Raw genomic sequence first — 18,763 nt, forward strand, 5'->3', positions numbered from 1 at the left:
CCCCTGCCGCTGCCCTGATCTTGGACTTCCCGCCTCCAGAACTGCGGGAAAAAGAATTTCCGTGGTTCGGCCAGGGTCTGTTTTCGAGGGGTTAGAAAACCCGCCTTAACAAGTATGAAACGTTGGGGAATGACAGGAGGCATCAGGGCAGACGGAACGGCTCCCCGGCCCGCGTTTTCCTGGAGATGCGTCTGGCGGCTGAAAACGATTTTTGCGGAAGGTATGGAATAGGCTGGGGGACAGCCTCTTACCTCTCAAAGTGCAGGTCGTAACCACAGGATAAAATCGCCCTCCAGACACTACGGACATCTTGCTTGGCTCGGTCAACGACGAACTTGTGAAATCCTTCCAAGGTCAGATACTTTTCCTCAGGGACTGACGGAAAATCGTTCACGGCGTTAGGACTTTGGTAAGAAGTGCGCGCATTGGGGCCTCAGCATGCTCTGGCCTCATCCTCTCCTTCGGGGCCCCATCCATGTAAGCCTCCTCCCGTCTCCCGTCACCCCGGGGTCTGTTAACTGGCCACATCCCCCCACCAGCCCAGTACACACATCACTCTGACCCTGTGGGGTCTCCAAGCTGCAGCCTCACACCATCGGGCTGGTCATCAAGTGATGCGGGGCCTTCCCCACAGTCCCTCCGTTCTCTAATCTCAGACACATTCCGCCTAATGCTGTGACCATGAGAACAGCTTTCTCCAACTCTGTGGGGCCTGTAGGAGGCTAGAGCAATAAGGCCCGCCCGTAAGAGCCCCCCGAAGGAGGTTCCTAAGCGCATGTCCAGATCTTTACTTTCAGTTACAACCACCCATTTTTCGCCTTGGGTGAATGGTATTTCTAGAACTGCTGTTTTGATCTCTGTAAGTTCATGGTCATCTAAGATGGCATCCCGGGGCAATGACCGGCACTGGCCAGGCACATGGCCCCAGCGTCTTTGGCCATGCTGCCCCTGCCCAAACGAAGGCCTAAGGGCGCCCGGCCACTCAGGCACAAGCGACCAGGCTGGTGCCCGCGCGGGCTGCCTGTCTCTGGGGCGGAAGCGGTCCCTGAGCCCGAATCGGGCCTGAGGCGCTCACTCACTCTCTTGCTTCTTGGTGGGTGACTTTTCTGGGTCCTTTTCATCTGGTTTGCTCTTTTCTGGGGACTTGGGCTTCACAGTTGGCTTCTTCTCACTTAAAGCAGTCCTGCTGCAGGCCAAAGCACTGGGATCAGAGGAAATGCAGAAGCTCACACATGCACGAGTTCGTGTTCACACAGGGCTGGGTTCAAGATCAGCTTCGTTCTGAGCAAAGTTTACTGAGCCAATTCTGAGGACAAACTGATGCCGTCAGACGTGAACAAACCTCAGAGACACTTTTCAAACGTTGTTTCTACATACTTCAGAGCTGTGCTAAGCAGCAGCCGCCAGCCGGGTGTAGCCGCTTACGTTTAAATTAATAAAGTAAAATTACGAATTCGGTTCCTTGGCTGCGCTCACATTCTGAGTGCTCACATGTGGCCAGTGGCCGCTGTCCTGAATGGCACGGGCAGAGAGACAGCAGATTTCCATCATCGCAGAAAACTCCACGGCACTGTCCTGACTTAACAACACCATTTCTATATAATTAATCGACCAATTAATTAATTAATTAAAGGATCCCTTATTTTTCTGATCATCTGAACAGTTCCTTTAGAGACTCCTGCTAGGTAACACTTTGCTATCAGGTTTCAAGTGTATTTGAGAATCATGAGCCCGTAGGAAAATTCTATTAAACACGTATGCACAGCCACACGGAATATTACACCGCCATTTAAAAACAGAAACGAGGAAGCTCATCCTGCAAGCTTAGAGGAAAGCAGCAGCGAGGAACAGGCGGTGTGCACGGCTCCCGCAGCCGGGTGTGGGCGCCTTTGCCGGCGCAGGAAGAGGCGCTGTGAAAGGCCACGTGGGCGACACTGGCGGGCCAGGGAGGGGAGCCGGAGGCTTGAGGCCGGGGGGAAGAGGAGTAGCTTTTCGCTACGTATGCTTTTGCATTTTGTACTATTTTAGCCATTTAGGAGAAGAATACATACGCATAAATACAATGTCACGCCATAAAACGTGAAAAGTAGTTGCTATGCGGGGAGTAATTACTTTTTTAACGTGCATGTATTTTATAGTCAGTTTTTCTACAATGGCAGTGCGTTTGGAGTTTTCGAACAGGTCTGCTGCCCACTGTAGACGTTTCACCAGTTCGGACCGGGCCGCTTTCCATCCCGCTCGGTCCAGAGTTCACCAGACTCGTGAATAAAATGAAACTCTCTCAGCTGACAAGCCAGGGACTAGGAGGGCCCCGCAGCCGGGCGGAGGAGAGCGAGGATGGCGGGCTCCCGAGTACCCCTGCCTGGCCCGCCTCCGAGCGCCGCGCACACCCACCTGACGCTGTTGAGCACGGCCTTGTCCTTGGCGGGCGGCTTGGAGATGGGCCGCTTGGTGCTCACCACCTTCGCGGGGTGCTGCTCCTTCCCAGCTCTGCTGTACTTGCTCTTGTCGAACTTGGGCTTTGGCACGCCGTACTTCCTCAGGATCTGTGGACGAGCAGAGGGGACAGGGTCCTCAGGCCCCCCTGAGGCACACCGGGGGCCCAGCCCGGGCACGGGGGCAGCGGCAGCTACCTGGGTGAGCTGGTCCTCCAGCACCTTCTTTGGAGGCCGGACGTTGGTGAAGAAGAGGTGGAGGAGGTTGCCTGGCGTCTGGGAGTTGATCTGCTCTTTGCTAAGGTAGATGTCGGACACTTTGATAGGCTTGGCAGGTGTCAGGCTCAGCATCTGCTCGGAATGCGCGCAGCTCTTAAATATCTCCGTGAGCACCTCTCTGGCCCCGGGCACCAGCTTCTCACCTGGGACGGAGCGGAGGAGGGTGAAAGGGTTCTGCTGTGAACACGCTGTGGCGGGAAAAGCCTGCAGCGCTTTATTGTTCAAGAAGAATTTATTTCTGAAAGTGGGTAACAGACATTTAGTAGCGATGATCAACGGTCTGCCAAAGCCTGGTTTCCCCTTTGGGGCACACACCTCCGTGGCACGCCCAGCCTTCTTTGCTCTAAGGTATGGCCCTGTGACATGGGACACGAGCCACTCCTGGGCCGGGCTGCTCTCTTCTGCACTTGTCCCCTCCACCGGCAGCACTGACATGACAAGCCCCCTTGGGATGACAGACCTCGGCGCTCACCCTGGACTCTCACACATACAGGAAATAAACTTCCACTGGCTTCGAGACACTAAACTCTTGGGCCTTTATTACAGCAGTTTAACCTCCCATAACAACAAGTTAGTGCTAGACAGTCCCGAAAGAACACAAAGCTACAGAACCTGCAAGTAGCTTTAGTGAAAAGTACAAGTTGTTAAACAGTTATTACATTATTAGAAAACGGGTTTCAAAACTGACACACTAGTTTTCTTAGATCCAAAAAAACTGTCCACAAGCAGGAAAAAAAAAGTACTTATTTTTTTGTCCCCAAACGAGTGTTGCACAAGGTGCCCCCACCTTTCCTAACGGGCCAATCAGGACACATCCCCACGCCTCTCAAGGCCACAGACCCCAGCCCAGAGCTGACTGGCCTTCCAGCCCCGCCCTCCTGAACCTGCCTCTTTGGGGGTCTGAGGCACCAGGGCCACGCCCAGGTGAGGCTGGGGATGGGAAACACAGCACAGAGGCCTCGCAGGCACCAGGAGACCGGTGAGCAGGAGAGAGAGGTGGCCGAGCCCTAAGAGCTGACTCAGCAGAACCACAACTTGAAGAATCTTGAGCAAAATGTGTGGGGCGGGAATGTGGCAATCATGTTGCCGAAAGACGGAACATCTTAATTAGGAGGTTTGACTGTGACAGAAACAGGAACTAGAACGAAATTCAAAGTATGATAAGACTGGGGAAGCACTGACTATGGCAGGAAAAGATTTCGGGTTTCCCGCAGGTCTCAGACTGTCACCCCCAGGCGGGCTGATGGGGTACACACGCACTAACCAGGGAACAGGGCCGGGAGCAGGGCGAGAGGAGCGGGGCAGGCCCCTCGGGCTCACGACTGCCAAAAACGCAGTGCTGGGCACACAATTCAAGGCCGTATTAAAAAAAAATCAAAATTAATGCGAAACAATCCACGCTGGGCAAAACAGCATTGCTGCGCTGTTACAAGAGGAAAAATCAGTAACGTTGACTTTGTTACCTAAAAGTTTAATATTTTGTTCATTATGGATGTTCTGCATTAATTTTGGTTTTTATAAATGCTGCCCCCAAATATTACTTATCCAGAACACTGAGTTTCTGGAGTCCCATTGCGTCCTGTGCCCACAGCTCCACTTACCACACCCTGGCCCCAGGACCGAGGACACGTTTCAAAGTGTCATGGTCGGGGGACAGAAATTTGAAAGAACGACAGTAACAGAAAGTATATACTCAGCATTTTTGTACTTGGAAAACATAAAAGAACATAAACTCAACAACTCTATTATGAAATTTCAAACAATATCAAAGATTTAGAGAAAGGACATAGATTAACAATTGAGAAAGACTAGTACGTGATAAAAATGAGAATACAAAAAACTGTAATTGCAAAAAAGAAAAAGGAAAAATTGCTGCTGCTTGTGTTGTGAAGCTTGGGGCGAGTGGCAAGCTTCCGGGGGGAGAGGGGCAGTTTTGCTAGATCATCGCCGTGGGGCCTCGGTAGAGCCCGGGTCCTGGATGAAAATTCAGCATCGTAACAGAAGATGTGGGGAAGCCAGACAGGGCCACTCACGCAAGAGCCCTGACAGCTGGGAGAGAGCAGGAATGTTCTCGCTACATCACATGAGATGTACACAATGCACCTTCCATGAGCCACACAATGAACCCTTGGCCCATCTCCCCAAGCCCCCAGAACCATTTCTCAAATCTGCAACCCCAGGAGTGCCCCTGAAGTTCCTTTACGTCAAGAATAGGGGAAGTTGGGCATAGAGGAGAAAATGATTTTCATTCCATTTTTTTCTATAAATGTAAAACTGCTCAAAAAAAAGGTCTATTACTTTAAAAAACCCATGACTCACCTTTAATTGACTTATCATTGAAGTAATCTTCTAACCCTGGGCTCCCCTGAGTGTCGAACAAACTCTGATTCACGACAGATACAGTGAGAATCTCTTCCGTGGACATTTCCATCAATTCGTCTTCCCCATCCAAACTTGACAACCCGATCAAGTCGTTATTGTTAAATAAACTTGCTCGAATTTTCTCGATTTTGGCTCGGGATCTGATCTGTGTGAGCAGAGAAAAGGGTCGGGACTGGGGTGCAGAGCGAGCACCCCCTGCGACAGGAACGGCCTCCGCTGCCCGCCTTCCCCTGGGATCCTCGCCTCGCGCGGCAGAGCCACCCTGCGGGAAAGTGTCCCCGGCTACCAACGGTCGTAACCTTCAGGCAACAGCTCAACTGGGGAATGTGTCGCGAAGCCCTGGCAGGGTCTGTGACTTTACTCGGTAGCTCAGCGGGCTGAAGTCCATGCCAGGCTCCGAGAACGTCCCCAGGAAGAACGCGGCTAGCTAAGGAAGCAATTCCAGGGAGGAGGCCGACCACGGGACCCCTGAGCCCCGCTTTCCGGGGAGAGAGCAAGGCGGCACGAGCGCTTCCCAGCATCACTGCTCCCCGAAGAGGGGGGGCCGTTTTCACTCTGAGCCCGACTCCCATCCCACGAGGGCACAGGGAGACACGGGAGGCAGGATTTCTAAACAAGGAGGCCCGAGGAACAGAAGGGACCCCGAAGCGGGAACGTGACCCGGCTACGTGCGCATTGTCTGAAACTCAGAATCACCTGGGAGAGAACGGCATGAGCCTGTCCTCAGCGCTCAGTGACGATCCCTCCTGTGATGGCAACGTTTACATCCCCAGGCCCCTCGGAAGGATAGCGGTGGGGTGGGGCTGGGTCAGAACGCATTTGACAGAGCCCCTCCTGTCAGGGAAGGCCAGCCCCTCTGGCCCCTCCAGCCCCTCCACCTCCCTTCTGCACTCAGCAGCAAACTGCGTCCACTTCCTGACGCCACACCCGACAGCGCTTAGAGCTGGGACCTCAAACACAGTGAGCCAACCAGCACAGCAAATCATTCCCGGTTCCGAGAGCTGCTTCAAGGAGTCCCCTAAGTGCCCAGCGTCAACTATTAGGTAATGGCCTGCAAATGACACTGGACGGCTTAAAGAGGGTTGGGGGATCCACACTGCTCCCGACTGCAGTGCTGGCCAAGGTGTGGGCACCGTTACCTCCACGACCGCGAAGCCTTTGATGGGGCGCGAGGCCAGGGGCTGGTTGTCCAGGGACGTGACCGTGTACAGGGAGCCCACGTCCGACACCGAGGCCATCTCTGCGTTGTCCAGCGGCTCCCCCAGGCTGCCCAGGCTGCCCAGGCTGCCAGTGCTGCAGAGAGAGATGTCCAGGCTCTCCTGGCTGGACACCACGTGGGGCTCTAGCAAGCCAGGAGGGATGGGCAGCTCGAGGCCCGAGGGCAGCGGGTCCACAGAGAGGTCGCTGACTGTCTGCGAGATGCCCTGGGAGCTGCAGATGGAGGCCTGACTGGTGGAGGCCGAGGCGCTGATGCTCATGGCGGGCGTCAGGCTGCTGGACGTGCTGACCTCCAAGCTGTCCGTGCTCAGAAAGCCGGGGCTCTTCTCCGGCTCGGCTTTCCCGTCACTGCCCTCGGCCTTGTCTTTCGGCTTCTTGGGGTCTTCGTCCTGCAGGGGAATGTAGATCTCGTCTTTGAAGACTCCGCCGTGGGCGTTGCAGGCCTTGCGGATGGCGCCCCTGACGATGCCCTCGTCCAGGTGGGTGGGGATTCCAGAGATCACCAGCAAGCGGCTGTGGGCAGTGGGGCCCACCAGGGCCTGGCAGGCGTCGGCGATGGCGTCGCTCGTCACGCCCAGCCCCTGCGGGTCCTTCCTGGTGAGGTGCCGGAGAATGATGAGCAAGGTGAGGGCTCGATGGAACCACAGCATGTCCTCAGGCTTACTGCCCCCGATGCTGAGCACGGCGGGGTCTGAGTCCACGGAGCGGGAGGACTGGCGCTTCCCGGAGGAGGAGGCCTTTTCCCGCTTCATCTTCACTTTCTTCCTCTTGGACAGGAGGCTGGGGCTCTGCGGTGTCTGTCCCGGGGAGGACGAGGAGGAAGAGGACGAGTCGCTGAGGTTCGGGGCGGTCGTTGAGGTCACCCCGCTGGCTGTGACACTCATGTTGGTAGGCAGGGTCACTTCGGCCACCGCCAGGCAGCCTTCCATGAGTGCGTGAAAGTAGGTAGAGAACCTGCCCTGGTCGGTGGCCGCCGCTGTCCCCGAGCCTCCGCAGCTGCTGCCTGAGACCCAGCTCTGGGTCTCCTCGTCGTACAGCTTATGCAGCTCCGACTGCAGGGCCATGAGCATGGCCAGACAGGGGTTCAGCTGGAGGGCGATGGACGAGGACAGGCCGGCAGGGCGCTTCCTCTGCTCCAGGGCCTGGGCCGTGCGCAGCAGCTCTGCCAGGAGGTGGAAGACGAGCTCCTTCACGCAGGCCGCCGTGTCCGTGGTCCACAGGAAGTTTCCTGCGGCAAACAGAAAGCAGCGAGAGCAGCAATCACCGTACAGCTCTTAGCACGGTTCAGGCACTGCTCCGAGCACTTTAGCGGGGTCTGGCCTCACGGCAACCCTGTGGGACAGATGTCACGTTATTCAGCCCCATCTCACAGATGAGGAGGCAGGCTCGAATGGCTGAAGGAGTTGCCCAAGGTCACAGCGACCAGGAGGCGGCTGGGCAGGCTGGCTCGAGAGCCTACGGCCTTCACCCCTGTGGCGCATGATCACACGGCGTTGGCGTCTGTAGCTGAGGCCAAAAACATCGGTATTTTCTTTCTCATGAGGTTATCAAAACGAGCTGCTGACAAATCACTAGAACCATGTTTCCGGAACCAAGGGACGCTTACTGTTGGGGGCACACAATCCCATTTTACCAGACAGCACAGAAACTCACACTGAAAAACCGTTCCTTTCAAAGTGCTTTTGTAAGTGCTCGTTTTGTCAATGAGACAGCCTTACCGTGCGGCTGGTACTTTCTTCACAGAGATGGGCTAAAACTCAGAGCCTCTGACAGGCAACGGGACTTAGCCAGAATTTCCTAACAGTAACTATCTTTCTGTTTTTGTAATTATCTTCTACTTGTGTACGGCAAGGAATACTAATTTCCCATTTAAAGTAACAATATGAAGTTTTCTTTACAATTTAGGTTTTAAAAAAATAGAGAAAGGAGTTGATTGTCATGACAGCAAATTAAATAAATAAATGCTGATAGACGTGGCAGAAACGACGTAAAGGTGGCAGAGGAATGACTGGAGGTCGGGAAATGGTGTCTAGAACAGACTGGACCACATATATGTGCCGAGGTCCCTTCACGCCAGATGTGTATCTTACGTTCACACAGCCAGGTTAGAGACAGGGGGCCCCGAGGGCCGGCCCGGCTGACGTACCAGCCAGATCTCCGCTCAAGCCCAGCACCCATGGAGGCGGGGCCCGCGCCTCCTGCTCTCTCGGGGCGATGCCATTAGATAATTCTAACTGGAAAGAAGCTGAGGCTGTCATGAGACGTGGGCCTCATCGAGCTGTTCACAGAGGACAAGTGCCAATGGGGTCCCGGGTTTGTCCCTCGGATGCTGTGTCCTCCTCCACTGTCCTTCCCTGCCATCTGACACTGATGTAAGAAGAAGGCCTGGGAGAGCATTCTTCACTAAAATTGCAAATGGTGGTCCACGAGCTGAGACCTGCCCCGGACATCCTATTCCCAGAGACGGTGGTTCCCTGCTCACCACCCTCCCCGCCTCCTGCCATCCCCATGTGTTTTAAAGAATTTGAATTAGTTGGGAAATAAATATCAATCTCGGGATTTGGGGCTTTTCTTGAAGTAGAAAGTAGTAATACTTGGTAGGACTAGAGCCACGTCCTCATGCAGCCCTGAGCAGCGGGGCTTAGTGGCTGCCCGACAGGGCACGTACCCTCCAGTTCGCCAAACGCCTCCAGCCCTCTTTCCTCGGAGGGCGTCTGAGTTTGCGACACTTTATCCCTTCCAACATATTACAAAAACAGTCAAAAATATAGAAAAGTAGAAATACTTACCCAGTAAACACCTACATGCCCATCACCTGGATTCCATCATTAACATTTTACTTTATTTCTTATGTACATCTACCTCCCCCTCCACTGGCCCATAAACTCATCTGAGCTTTTGATTATTTCAAAATAACTTGCAAACATCAGAACATTTCGTCCCTAAACACATAAGCAGAGATATCATTAAAGTTCAATATTTATTCAGAAATTTTTTTGACGTAAATGAATGTATGGTAAATGCACGACTCTGAAGCTGACCATTCCATGAGCTTTGCCAAAATGTAACCCATTCTTAACTTTTCAGGAGCGATGATGTCATGACGTTTGATTTCCCAACATCATTCACTTCCATGCCATCTTTAACCTCTCAAGTTACAATGTGGCATATGTTTCTGTTTTAAGTAAAGTGTGATAAAAATTGATCTTATTTTCATGGCTAGTTGCCGTCCCTAAAAGTAATGGAAATACCCCGCAAACCACAGACGTGGAGGCCTAGGTGCACCTCCCACTCGAGCCCCCCCCCCCCCCCGCAGCTCCCCCGGGCCCCAGCTCCCCGAGGGCGCGAGCCTCACCCAGCAGCTCCACCACTTGCAGGAGGACAGACGCCGGGACGGTGTCAGGCTCGTCTTCCGATCTCCCTTCGCCATCCTCTGACTTCCAGGACAGCAGCTGCTCGGCGAAGGCCACGGCCAGCGGGAACTCCAGGGGCAGGGAATGCAAGACCAGCACGGCTCCGGGCGGCGGCGACACTCCTGCGAGAGCCCGGGAGGAGAGCTGTGCCCGGCAGCGCCCGACCCAGACAGGCCCGGGAAAGAGGCCTGCCCCGCGTGCGCGCAGAAACAGCCGGAAAGGTGGCCGCCCGTCTGCTGGAGGCGAGGGGACTCGTCACTCCAGACAGAGCCAGCCGCAGGCGCAGCCGAGCCAAGGGACATCGCTCCGAGGGGCCCACTTATTGGTGTGACACCGGGACAAAGGGCAGCGACGGGCAGAGGGAAAGATAAACACTGCCCAGTCGGTCAGATGCCAACCAGCCCCGTGACCCGGCACGCAAACCGTCAAGCCAGACTTTAAAAGATGCTTCGTCGGAACAGTCCCAGCTCGGTAAAGAAATAGCCGGCCCTTTGGTGCGGCTGCGATCCCGCGCTGAGCTTACATCAGGCTCACACAGGGGACCGGCCGCGGGTCCTGAGGACTAGGCACTACCAGGTCTGAAACTGACCCTGAGGCCTGGCCCCCCTCACATCCTGCACTGACCCCAACCCCACTGCAAGACATAAACCAGGCTTCAGGGGTCACGTTGGGGGAAACCACTGCTGACTGGTCTGCACTTTGGGGTGAACGTTTATGTGCTGATAACTGGGGAACGATAGGTAAGACGGATCTTCCATGTTTAATATAGAGTTTCAAAGACAGCTAGTGTGGGCAAAATATTATCAAAACTGGACCCCGATAAAAAGAGATGATAAAGTTGTTTAGCAATGACCAAATCATTTCAGAAATGCCCAATCATCTCATTCCCTGAAGATGTAACGTCTCGCGGACTGGGGCCACGGAGAAGCCAAGACCCACGTATCTTAACAACTGTCTTTAGCAACTGTGTCTGTCTTTTCTTGTCGAATGCACCCAGGGACTCTAAGACGAGGTTTTCCCCTCCTCTGCGTGTTTACTTAGCCGGCTGGTGCGGTACCTGAAGCGGACAGTCAGCAACAGCGTCACGATTTAGAGACGAAGCCCTCATCCAAACTAAGTCCGTGGAGGTTTAACAAAAGACGCCAGGGAGACAAGACCATCTGGGGCTCCCGGCCCAGCCTCGGGGCTGTTTACCCCACTTAGATGGGGGGTGGGAGGGAGCAGAGGCTCATGGGAGGCCCACGCCCCAGGGAGCCACATCACACCCGAGAAGCTGGTTTTAACGAGGACTTGAGGAAAGGCCGCTGGGATTATCACAGCTAACTGGCGAGACTGCTCTGTTCGCGTCAACCTAAGCTACAGGTGTCCCCGCACACACTGCGCAAGGACAGGAAACCCCCACCGGGGTCTGGGCAGCACCTGCCAGGCCTCACCTGGGCAGGACACACGCTCTTTTGATCCAATTCGTCTAAAATCCACCGCCCCGAGCAGTCCCATTCTTTACCCGTAGGAAATTGGACCACAGCAAGGTACGAGGTACAAAACCTTTTCTATCATTGAAAAGGAAAGCAAAGGATGACTTCGAGCTGCTCTTGTTACCACGAGCTAGTCAGGATTTACCCAGTTTGATGTGGACCTTGTCTGTGGAGAGGATCACGGAAGGGTACTGGTTGGTGGTGGGAGGCGGCGTGAGCCCGGTGTTGGCCGGAGACGCGTCCCGCGGGTAGCAGACGGCCTCGATGAGGTTCAGCTGGCCGTTCCGCTTCACCTTGTGGCCGAGCCCGTACACGAGCACGCGCGCCCACGGCGCCTTGTACAGGGAGGAGCTGAGGAGGAGGGACGGGCTGCGTCAGGAGGCGGGTGAGAGCCGGGCGCGCCGACGTCGCCCCCACCACGTTTCAGAAGGTCATTCTTTACGAAGGCTGATTCCCAAAATATGGAGATACGGGAAGAACTGTAAATTATTTTCAAGTATCGTAATCATTAAAGAAAAAAAATTTTTCAGTTTTTCTTCCATCGGTTTCACCAGAATCCACTTCGCTTTTCTCTCCCCATCGCTCCCCTCCGGGCGACTTACTCTTTGCGAAATCCCGACTGACTTTCTTTGCAAGACACCACGACGAAAGCCGCCCCAGGGAAGGTCACGTCCAGGTTGACCTTGGACTCGGAAATGGGAAACTCTTCGGAGGGGAACTGCTCTGGCGCTGTCTGCAGAGACAGTAACAGGGACAGCCGCGGGCTCAGCTCAGGGGCGCAGACCCCGGTCGAGGACGCAGCCAACACATACACTGCCAGGGCCGGGGGGACAAGAAAGCGCTCCGGAGGAAGGACACTACGGTGGGACAGGGCAGGAGAGCATCGAAGAGGAGACCGGCGCAGGAGAAGGAAGGGTGTCATTGTTAGCAAGCCCGAAAGCCACCTGATGGAGACCCGGATTCCCAGTCGAGGGCCCTCGGGCTGCAGCCTTTTACCTGCAGGAAAGAGCAGATCTGCTTCGTCAGCTCCAGGAGGCTGTCCTCGCCCTGGTGCAGCGTCCGCGTGATGGCCACGCCGAGCCACTCTCTCAGCGTCCGGGAGCCGCCCTGGTAGAAGAGGTCTGTGGCCGAGCAGGTCTGGGAGCGGACGCAGTGCTGCAGGGATTGCGCCAGCAGGATGGAGCTGGAGCTGATGGTGCCGTCTGGGGGCAGGAAGGGACCCTGAGTTACCAGAACCACAGCGGCCAAGGGCGGAGGGAGCCGGAGCAACAGTGAACAGACCGTCCGCACGACCCGGACGGCCTAGATTGGACGTGTCTGGGATAAGAGACGTCATCACGGTCAGATGCCGGGGTGGGAGGCATTCAGGGGATCAGTGGTCTTCGAATTTTAAGCAGCAAAATTAATTCCTAAAAGAAAACCTTATGGAGGCTCGAGCAGAAGTGGAGCTGCTCGGATTCAGGGTTCCCGGAGCCCGACTTACTGGGTGGCCCCGGCCCACCCTGAGCTGCACCGAGGGGCACCCAGGGTGGCTGAGCGGGGCTTGGAAAGAAGGTGGCGGGTCACTGTGGCAAAGAGGCTTCCACAGGCTCTTTGAGGGTTTCCAGTGTGTGCTGGCGCCCCCAAGTCCTTCGGTGGGCGAGAGAACCTCGGGCGCTGAGCTGGGCCAGCGGAGGCGTAGCTCGGACACACGCGCCGGCCAGGACCCCAGAGCTGCGAGGTGTCCGCTAAGCTCAGGACGCCACCTCCCTTCCCACCTTTTGCTCCCATCCCAGCTGCTAGGAGGTCAAGGGGAGCAGGCTGGCGGCCGAGGCGTCTGAGGAAGACAGAGGGCGCCTTCAGTCCTGACCTGGCTAAGCAGCTTCGCCACTTAGTGCTCTCCGGGGGAGCAAACACAGCACCCCACGGCCCCGAGGTCGGCGAGTACACGCTGGCCCCTTAAACAGCGCCGGGAGTCGCAATGTGTCGCTCAGGAGGGCTTGGTAACAGGGACACAATCCCTTTCTCGACAGCGACAAGCGGAGCGTCTGAGGCGACGGAGCGGAGGCCAGCCTTCATAAACCGCACTTACCTTTCCTTGATCCACAATTAGTTTGGGAAGCTCAACGAATGCTTAGTAGACTGACGACTAGAGGGAGTGTCACGCTCAGGTTTTTCAGAGTGAGAAGCAGTGCCAAGACCACCGTGGCTCTTCGGCACGCTTTATCCCTGCGACCTAAAGGCGCTGTGCTTGAACCCCCCACGTGGATGGCGTGGACGGCCGCATTGTGGCCACAATGCTAAGTGCCACCCCCGCTGGGGGCCTGACTCACTCTTGGGTCTGTGCCTCCCCGGGCGGGCTCAGGGGCGAGGCCAAGCCTTACCTGGGAGGGGCGGTGCGAGGAGCTGATTGGACAGCAGCTGTAGGTGCTCCAGGGTAATGTCCCGGATGGCAGGGATGTGGAAGAGGCGGGTAAATAAGTGAGGCAGCTTGGGGGCGAAGATGTTCAGCAGAGCCATGCGGCAGTACAGCCGGGCCAGCGCCGCCTCACATCGCAGCAGCTCTCTGCAAGGGAGAAGGCGGGGGACCGCTGAGCACCTAGCCCGGCCCAGCCCTAACCCAGCTCCGGCCCGTGCACTGGGCCGGCTGCAGACCTCCGAAGGGCAAGGACATGCCTCAGGCTTCTCCTCTGGCCCCGTGTTCTGTGCTCCAAGCTAGTCACCTCTGCTTTAAGCAAAAAGCCACATTTAGTTACGTTCGGATTTTCTCAATTCAAAAAGCCACTGTGGAAAAGGGAATGAAAATCCATGTTCAAAAACTTGTGTGTGTATGTTCATAGCAGCATGATGCCTAGCCAGAGGGCACGAACAACCCAAATGTCCATCTCATTCAGCAGTAGAGGATTGAGGAACTGACACGTGCCATGACATGGACAAACCCTGAAGACGTGATGCCGAGTGAAAGGAGCCAGACACACGGGCCACGCATTCTCCGGTTCTATTTATACGGACTGTCCAGGATTAGGGAAACCCATAGAAACAGGACATAGACTGGCAGTTGAGTTAGGGGACAGCAGAACAGAACCTGATAATGGGTGTGGAGTTTCTTCTTGGGGGGATGAAAATGTTCCCCAATTGATTGTGGAGACGGCTGCAAAACTGTGAATATACTAAAAACCACTGACTTGTAAACTTCAAACAGGTGAACCGTCTGATATGTGGCATACCTAGCTAGATAAAGCGATTGTAAAAATTCACTGTGGGCACTTTTAATGTGAGGAATTCATGAAGTAACTGGCATTCGCCTTGACTATGCAGGTCTCACTTGGAATTAACATCTCTTGGTGAGGAATCTGATCTAGCTAAATACCAAGCACAGGGAAGGCTCCCTGTATTTATTAGCTAATCACCATAATTAAAAATCTCCTGGTATTGAGTATTTAACTAAAGAAGCAGCCCTATTGTTTCTATAAAGCCTCGGCATAAAACCCACTCGGAGCCCACAGGGCTTGTCCGATATTGCCTGTGACCCGAATTAAATTTAATGCTGGTCTATCATGAATCACATTTGGGTGTAATGGCATTTAAAGAAACAACCCAATATATAACCGCTGGGAGTGTGTCTAGCTATGAAGATAAAAATAGAGAAGACGCTGCATTTTGGGTGGGTTCCTTCTCATCCCTACCAGTCGGTAATGTTCTTGTGCCAGATACTAAAACAGACCGACTCCACCTGTCTCCTCCCTCGCTGAAGGCCACCCTGACGACACACGCACAGCTCGCGGGATCGGGGCGGCCAAGCAGCTGAGGTCTGGACGTGAAGGCCGACTCCCCACAGACTCCCCGTGGCTTCCTCCTCTGGCTTCTCGGGCTGAAGTTGCCAGGACAAAGCTGGAACGAGATGGCGCTGGGCCCCCTGGAAGCCCTACTGCACCCTGCCGCTAATGAGCTCTCCGCCCCTTCGTTTTTTAAAGCTCTTTCTCAAACTCATGTTAGTGCTTCAGACAAAGTGTACCTGTGATGAAAATCCGTACTAGGACCGGAAATTACTTTATTAATCAATCAAAGCTGTATGGCACGTTTCACATTTCTCCCAACACCAAGGTTACTGCATTGATACCGAGAACAAACATCCTACACCCGTAGTCTGACCTGACCCTACAAAGCACTTTCTCGCCTTTTCTCCCAGTTGCTAGTCAGTAGTCAGTAGGTTTCATCTATGTGAGACGTTTGCTAAAAACAAGACTGAAAGGCTTAGTCAATAAAGCTCTATAACCTTCAACAGTATCATGTTTAGGGTCCTTTTCAACAATTATTTTGAGTCTGTAATGTGAGCACTGGGGGCTCTGGCTGAGAATCGAAGTCTCTGCTTTCAGGAAGCTTACATTCTAGAGGGAGGAGACCATGATACATTTTTTAAAAAATAAGCAAAAATATCAGGTCCTGGAAGAGAAGTAACAAAATAGTGTTTTGACAACGTGTGACTGCATGCCGACTTTAGATAGTAAGACAAGGCCTCTTGGAAAGGTGACATATTCACTGAGATCTGAATGACAAGAATGAGCACAGTTCTGCGCAAAGCATTCCAGGCAGAGGGAACAGCGTACACAGACACGCTGAGGAAGCCCCGAGCTGAGTGTGCGAGAGGAACCGAAAGGCCAGCGCGGCCGAAGGGGACTACGCTGGAGAAAGAGGCTCCGGCGCACGCAGGGTTTCGTGAGCCGGGTTAAGGGTTTGACTCTACACCAAGGGAACTGCAAAGCCAAGGGAAGGATTGACTTAGAGGAGAAAGGTGAAGGATCTGATTTGTTTCCAAAAGCTCGCCCTGGTTGCTGTGGGGAGAAGAGAGAGCTGAGGCCTAGCCTAGGGGGGTGGTGGCAGAAATGGACACATATAGAGAGTGGGGACATACTCTGGAGGAAGAGTCAACAGGACTCGCTGAAAGGTCGCAAGAGATAGTAAGGAAAAAGGATGACTCGCGGCCCTCTTATAGGTATGGAAAGACCAGTGAAGGATGCATTTGGGAGGAAATCCAGATTCTGCCTCATAGGCTACATTTTAGGTGCCTATGAGATTATCTCTGGGTAAAAGGCCAACAGAGCTCCTTCCCTCTCTACTTAACAATTGACCCCGGTTAACCTGTTTTCAGCTTTGTTCTGGAAACTTGGCAAAAGCAGAATGTCAGCAATACCACCAGGCACACGGCTTATGGTCAAAGCGACTCCCAGCTGGCAGGCTGTGTCTGGCGGGGAAGGCCCAAAAGAGTGTTCTCGGTGGGTTGTGGATTCGCACACTTCCTGGGGTACGGAGACCCTTGCTGGAATGCCTAGAGACTGTGCCTGTGGAACTGTTACAAAAGACTCTGGCTTCTACTTGGGGCATGCGGCTGCTCAGCCTCCACGTGAACGCTGCCATGTGGAGCCCGTCCCTCACACACCTGGGCTGTCGCTTGGCTGGGTGGGGTCAGGGACCAGCCCCGGAACTGCTGGACGACTGTGACGACTCCTACCGAAGACACGAGCATGACACTGCCCTGCGGCCCCCTGCCCTTGCCATCCTCTGTCTGTCTAGGCGACGCCAGCGCCCAGTGTGGCCTATTTTGGTCCTGTTAATTTGATTTTTACGTTGAACTTCAGACCATCCAAATGGGGTGATTCGTGTATCAGAATGGAGACGGCACAGAGTCAGCCGGATTTGTGCATCTGGAGTTCCAGTCAGAGGTCTCCAGTCAGAGGTCTAAGCTGGAGAGTCACCCACGTTGGTTCAATATTAACATAATGAGAGACGCTGATGCGAATGGATGACTAGTGTGAGAAACAGTTTATGGGAACTTTTATCAGAGAACTCCATTTACCATTGCATTTTCCTCTGAATTGCTACCCAAATTTTTAAAACCAAAAGAAATAATTCACAGGTACACGTGAGGAAATTTCGCCCGACCTCTGGGTTCTAAGCCAGGGGCAGGCGCGTGACCCCTTAGACTCCCGGGACAGTGCGCACACAGGACCGGCCTGGAGGAACGCCACGTCGGCGTGACAGAAACGGGCCGCTGTGCGCAGCGCTGGGCACCCTCTGGCTGAGCTCCTCCTGACTTGCTCTGCTCTTCATAACTGAAAACACTCGCCAAATCTCCAGCCACGCCCCAAGCCCTCCGGCTCACAGCATGGCGCACGCGGTACTGAATCCTGCGCCTTTTCTTCCCGGCTTCTGCGATTTTGCCGTTACCTTTACTAGCTCCTTCTAACGCTCAGCTTCGAAGGGAAAGCCTTCTTGTCAACAGTGACTGGCACGTGTGGTAAACAGTGAGAGGATTTCTGTGACGTGCTGGAGAGAAGGGATCAAAATTTACCTGTGAATTTGAAGGTTCGTGTTGTCCAGGGTGACCAGCCCATTGGTGGCCGTCCTGCGGTAGCCGGCCGGGGGCCTTTCCAACATGTCGATAGGATACCAGTATCGGACCAGCACACCCTCACTTCGGAGGTACGTTTCTACCTGCACCAACTCATTTACCTGCAATCGTAAAAGGAAATGTCTACTTATTTTTTTAAGCACTGACTTTTCTTCCCCGAGTTTTAAAAAATATATATTATGTATATAAAACCAAAGTTTTAGAGCAGCGTGCCGCTGGTTGAGTGCTGTACTGAGAGCGTGCTTAGCTTTTTCATACTAGTTGACAAATTTTATTGGTACAGTAAATTAAGAACTTTGATGTAATCATGAGTTAGAAATTTTAAAAGAATAATGCTATACTTCAGTAATAGTTCAACACATATTGTTGCCAGGTAAAATGTATGTTCATTGTTTCTGTGCTAATTTTATAAAAGGAGGGAATCTGACAGCTCTATTTTATTGTTGGAAAAATAATACTTAAGCTCATGCATATGCATTCTGGATTCAAATACCAACATAATTTTTACTTAACGGTTATTATTAAAATAAAGGGGATCAAACTACTTGAGAAATAAGTTATTACTTCAACAGAATTTCTATTTTTCTAATTTTTGCTTTCATACATTTCCATTGCTGAAAAATACTGTTAGCTATACACCTTCTGATAACTAGAATCGGAGTCTGTGCCAAAAGGTGGTGGGAGATCAACGGCATTACTGATAGACTTTTCAACTTGGAGGTTCACCTTAGTCAATCAATCACCAGTCAATAGCCTCTCTTAAAAAGTTAATGATATAAATTAAGTTCTGGTAAACTGGAGTCAGTTGAAGATGGAAAACTTTCCATTTCAAATCATGAATGGTACCTAACATTATCTGTGTCTCTATCTAGACGGATACCAAGGCTTTTCTATGTGGTGGCAGATATCTCTTTATCAGAGACTCTTAGACGTGAGCTATATTATCTCATCAGTTCTTCTTGCACGGGAAACCTCTTGAATGCAAGCATGCGTATGCCACCTTAGGATCGCGCGGTCACAGCTTTCAGACAGGACCCCGTTTTCGAAAGGAAGTCTGAGCTTTGCCCTCAACTTCTTCTGTGTTCCTTTCCCCCCTGCCCCCACCCCGATCCCCGCTGAGCGCCAGGAGAAGGCCCCGCGACACAGAGAGGAAAACCACGATCTAGTTTAATA

The 18,763-nt window shown here is 53.4% G+C and overlaps 1 protein-coding gene across 10 annotated transcripts in view; it reads right to left on the reverse strand.

The window, feature by feature from the left end:
- Positions 1 to 18,763, reverse strand: part of HECTD4 (HECT domain E3 ubiquitin protein ligase 4) — a 155,854-nt gene that overhangs the window by 11,182 nt on the left and 125,909 nt on the right. For 6 of the 10 annotated variants that reach the window (XM_036221527.1, XM_036221524.1, XM_016149744.2 and 3 more), the window contains 12 exons: positions 17,531 to 17,691; positions 13,566 to 13,747; positions 12,199 to 12,404; positions 11,805 to 11,935; positions 11,348 to 11,553; positions 9,670 to 9,849; positions 6,236 to 7,542; positions 5,034 to 5,241; positions 2,634 to 2,857; positions 2,395 to 2,546; positions 1,080 to 1,201; positions 252 to 375 (listed from right to left, as the gene is read on the reverse strand). In XM_036221527.1, the coding sequence (XP_036077420.1) occupies positions 252 to 375; positions 1,080 to 1,201; positions 2,395 to 2,546; positions 2,634 to 2,857; positions 5,034 to 5,241; positions 6,236 to 7,542; positions 9,670 to 9,849; positions 11,348 to 11,553; positions 11,805 to 11,935; positions 12,199 to 12,404; positions 13,566 to 13,747; positions 17,531 to 17,691 (3,203 nt within the window). The remainder of the gene's footprint in view (positions 1 to 251; positions 376 to 1,079; positions 1,202 to 2,394; positions 2,547 to 2,633; positions 2,858 to 5,033; positions 5,242 to 6,235; positions 7,543 to 9,669; positions 9,850 to 11,347; positions 11,554 to 11,804; positions 11,936 to 12,198; positions 12,405 to 13,565; positions 13,748 to 17,530; positions 17,692 to 18,763) is intronic. The other 4 variants (XM_016149755.2, XM_016149752.2, XM_016149751.2 and 1 more) reach the window with 2 other exon arrangements.

Source organism: Rousettus aegyptiacus, unplaced genomic scaffold, assembly GCF_014176215.1.
Source record: "Rousettus aegyptiacus isolate mRouAeg1 unplaced genomic scaffold, mRouAeg1.p scaffold_m13_p_5, whole genome shotgun sequence".
Classification (NCBI taxonomy): domain Eukaryota; kingdom Metazoa; phylum Chordata; class Mammalia; order Chiroptera; family Pteropodidae; genus Rousettus; species Rousettus aegyptiacus.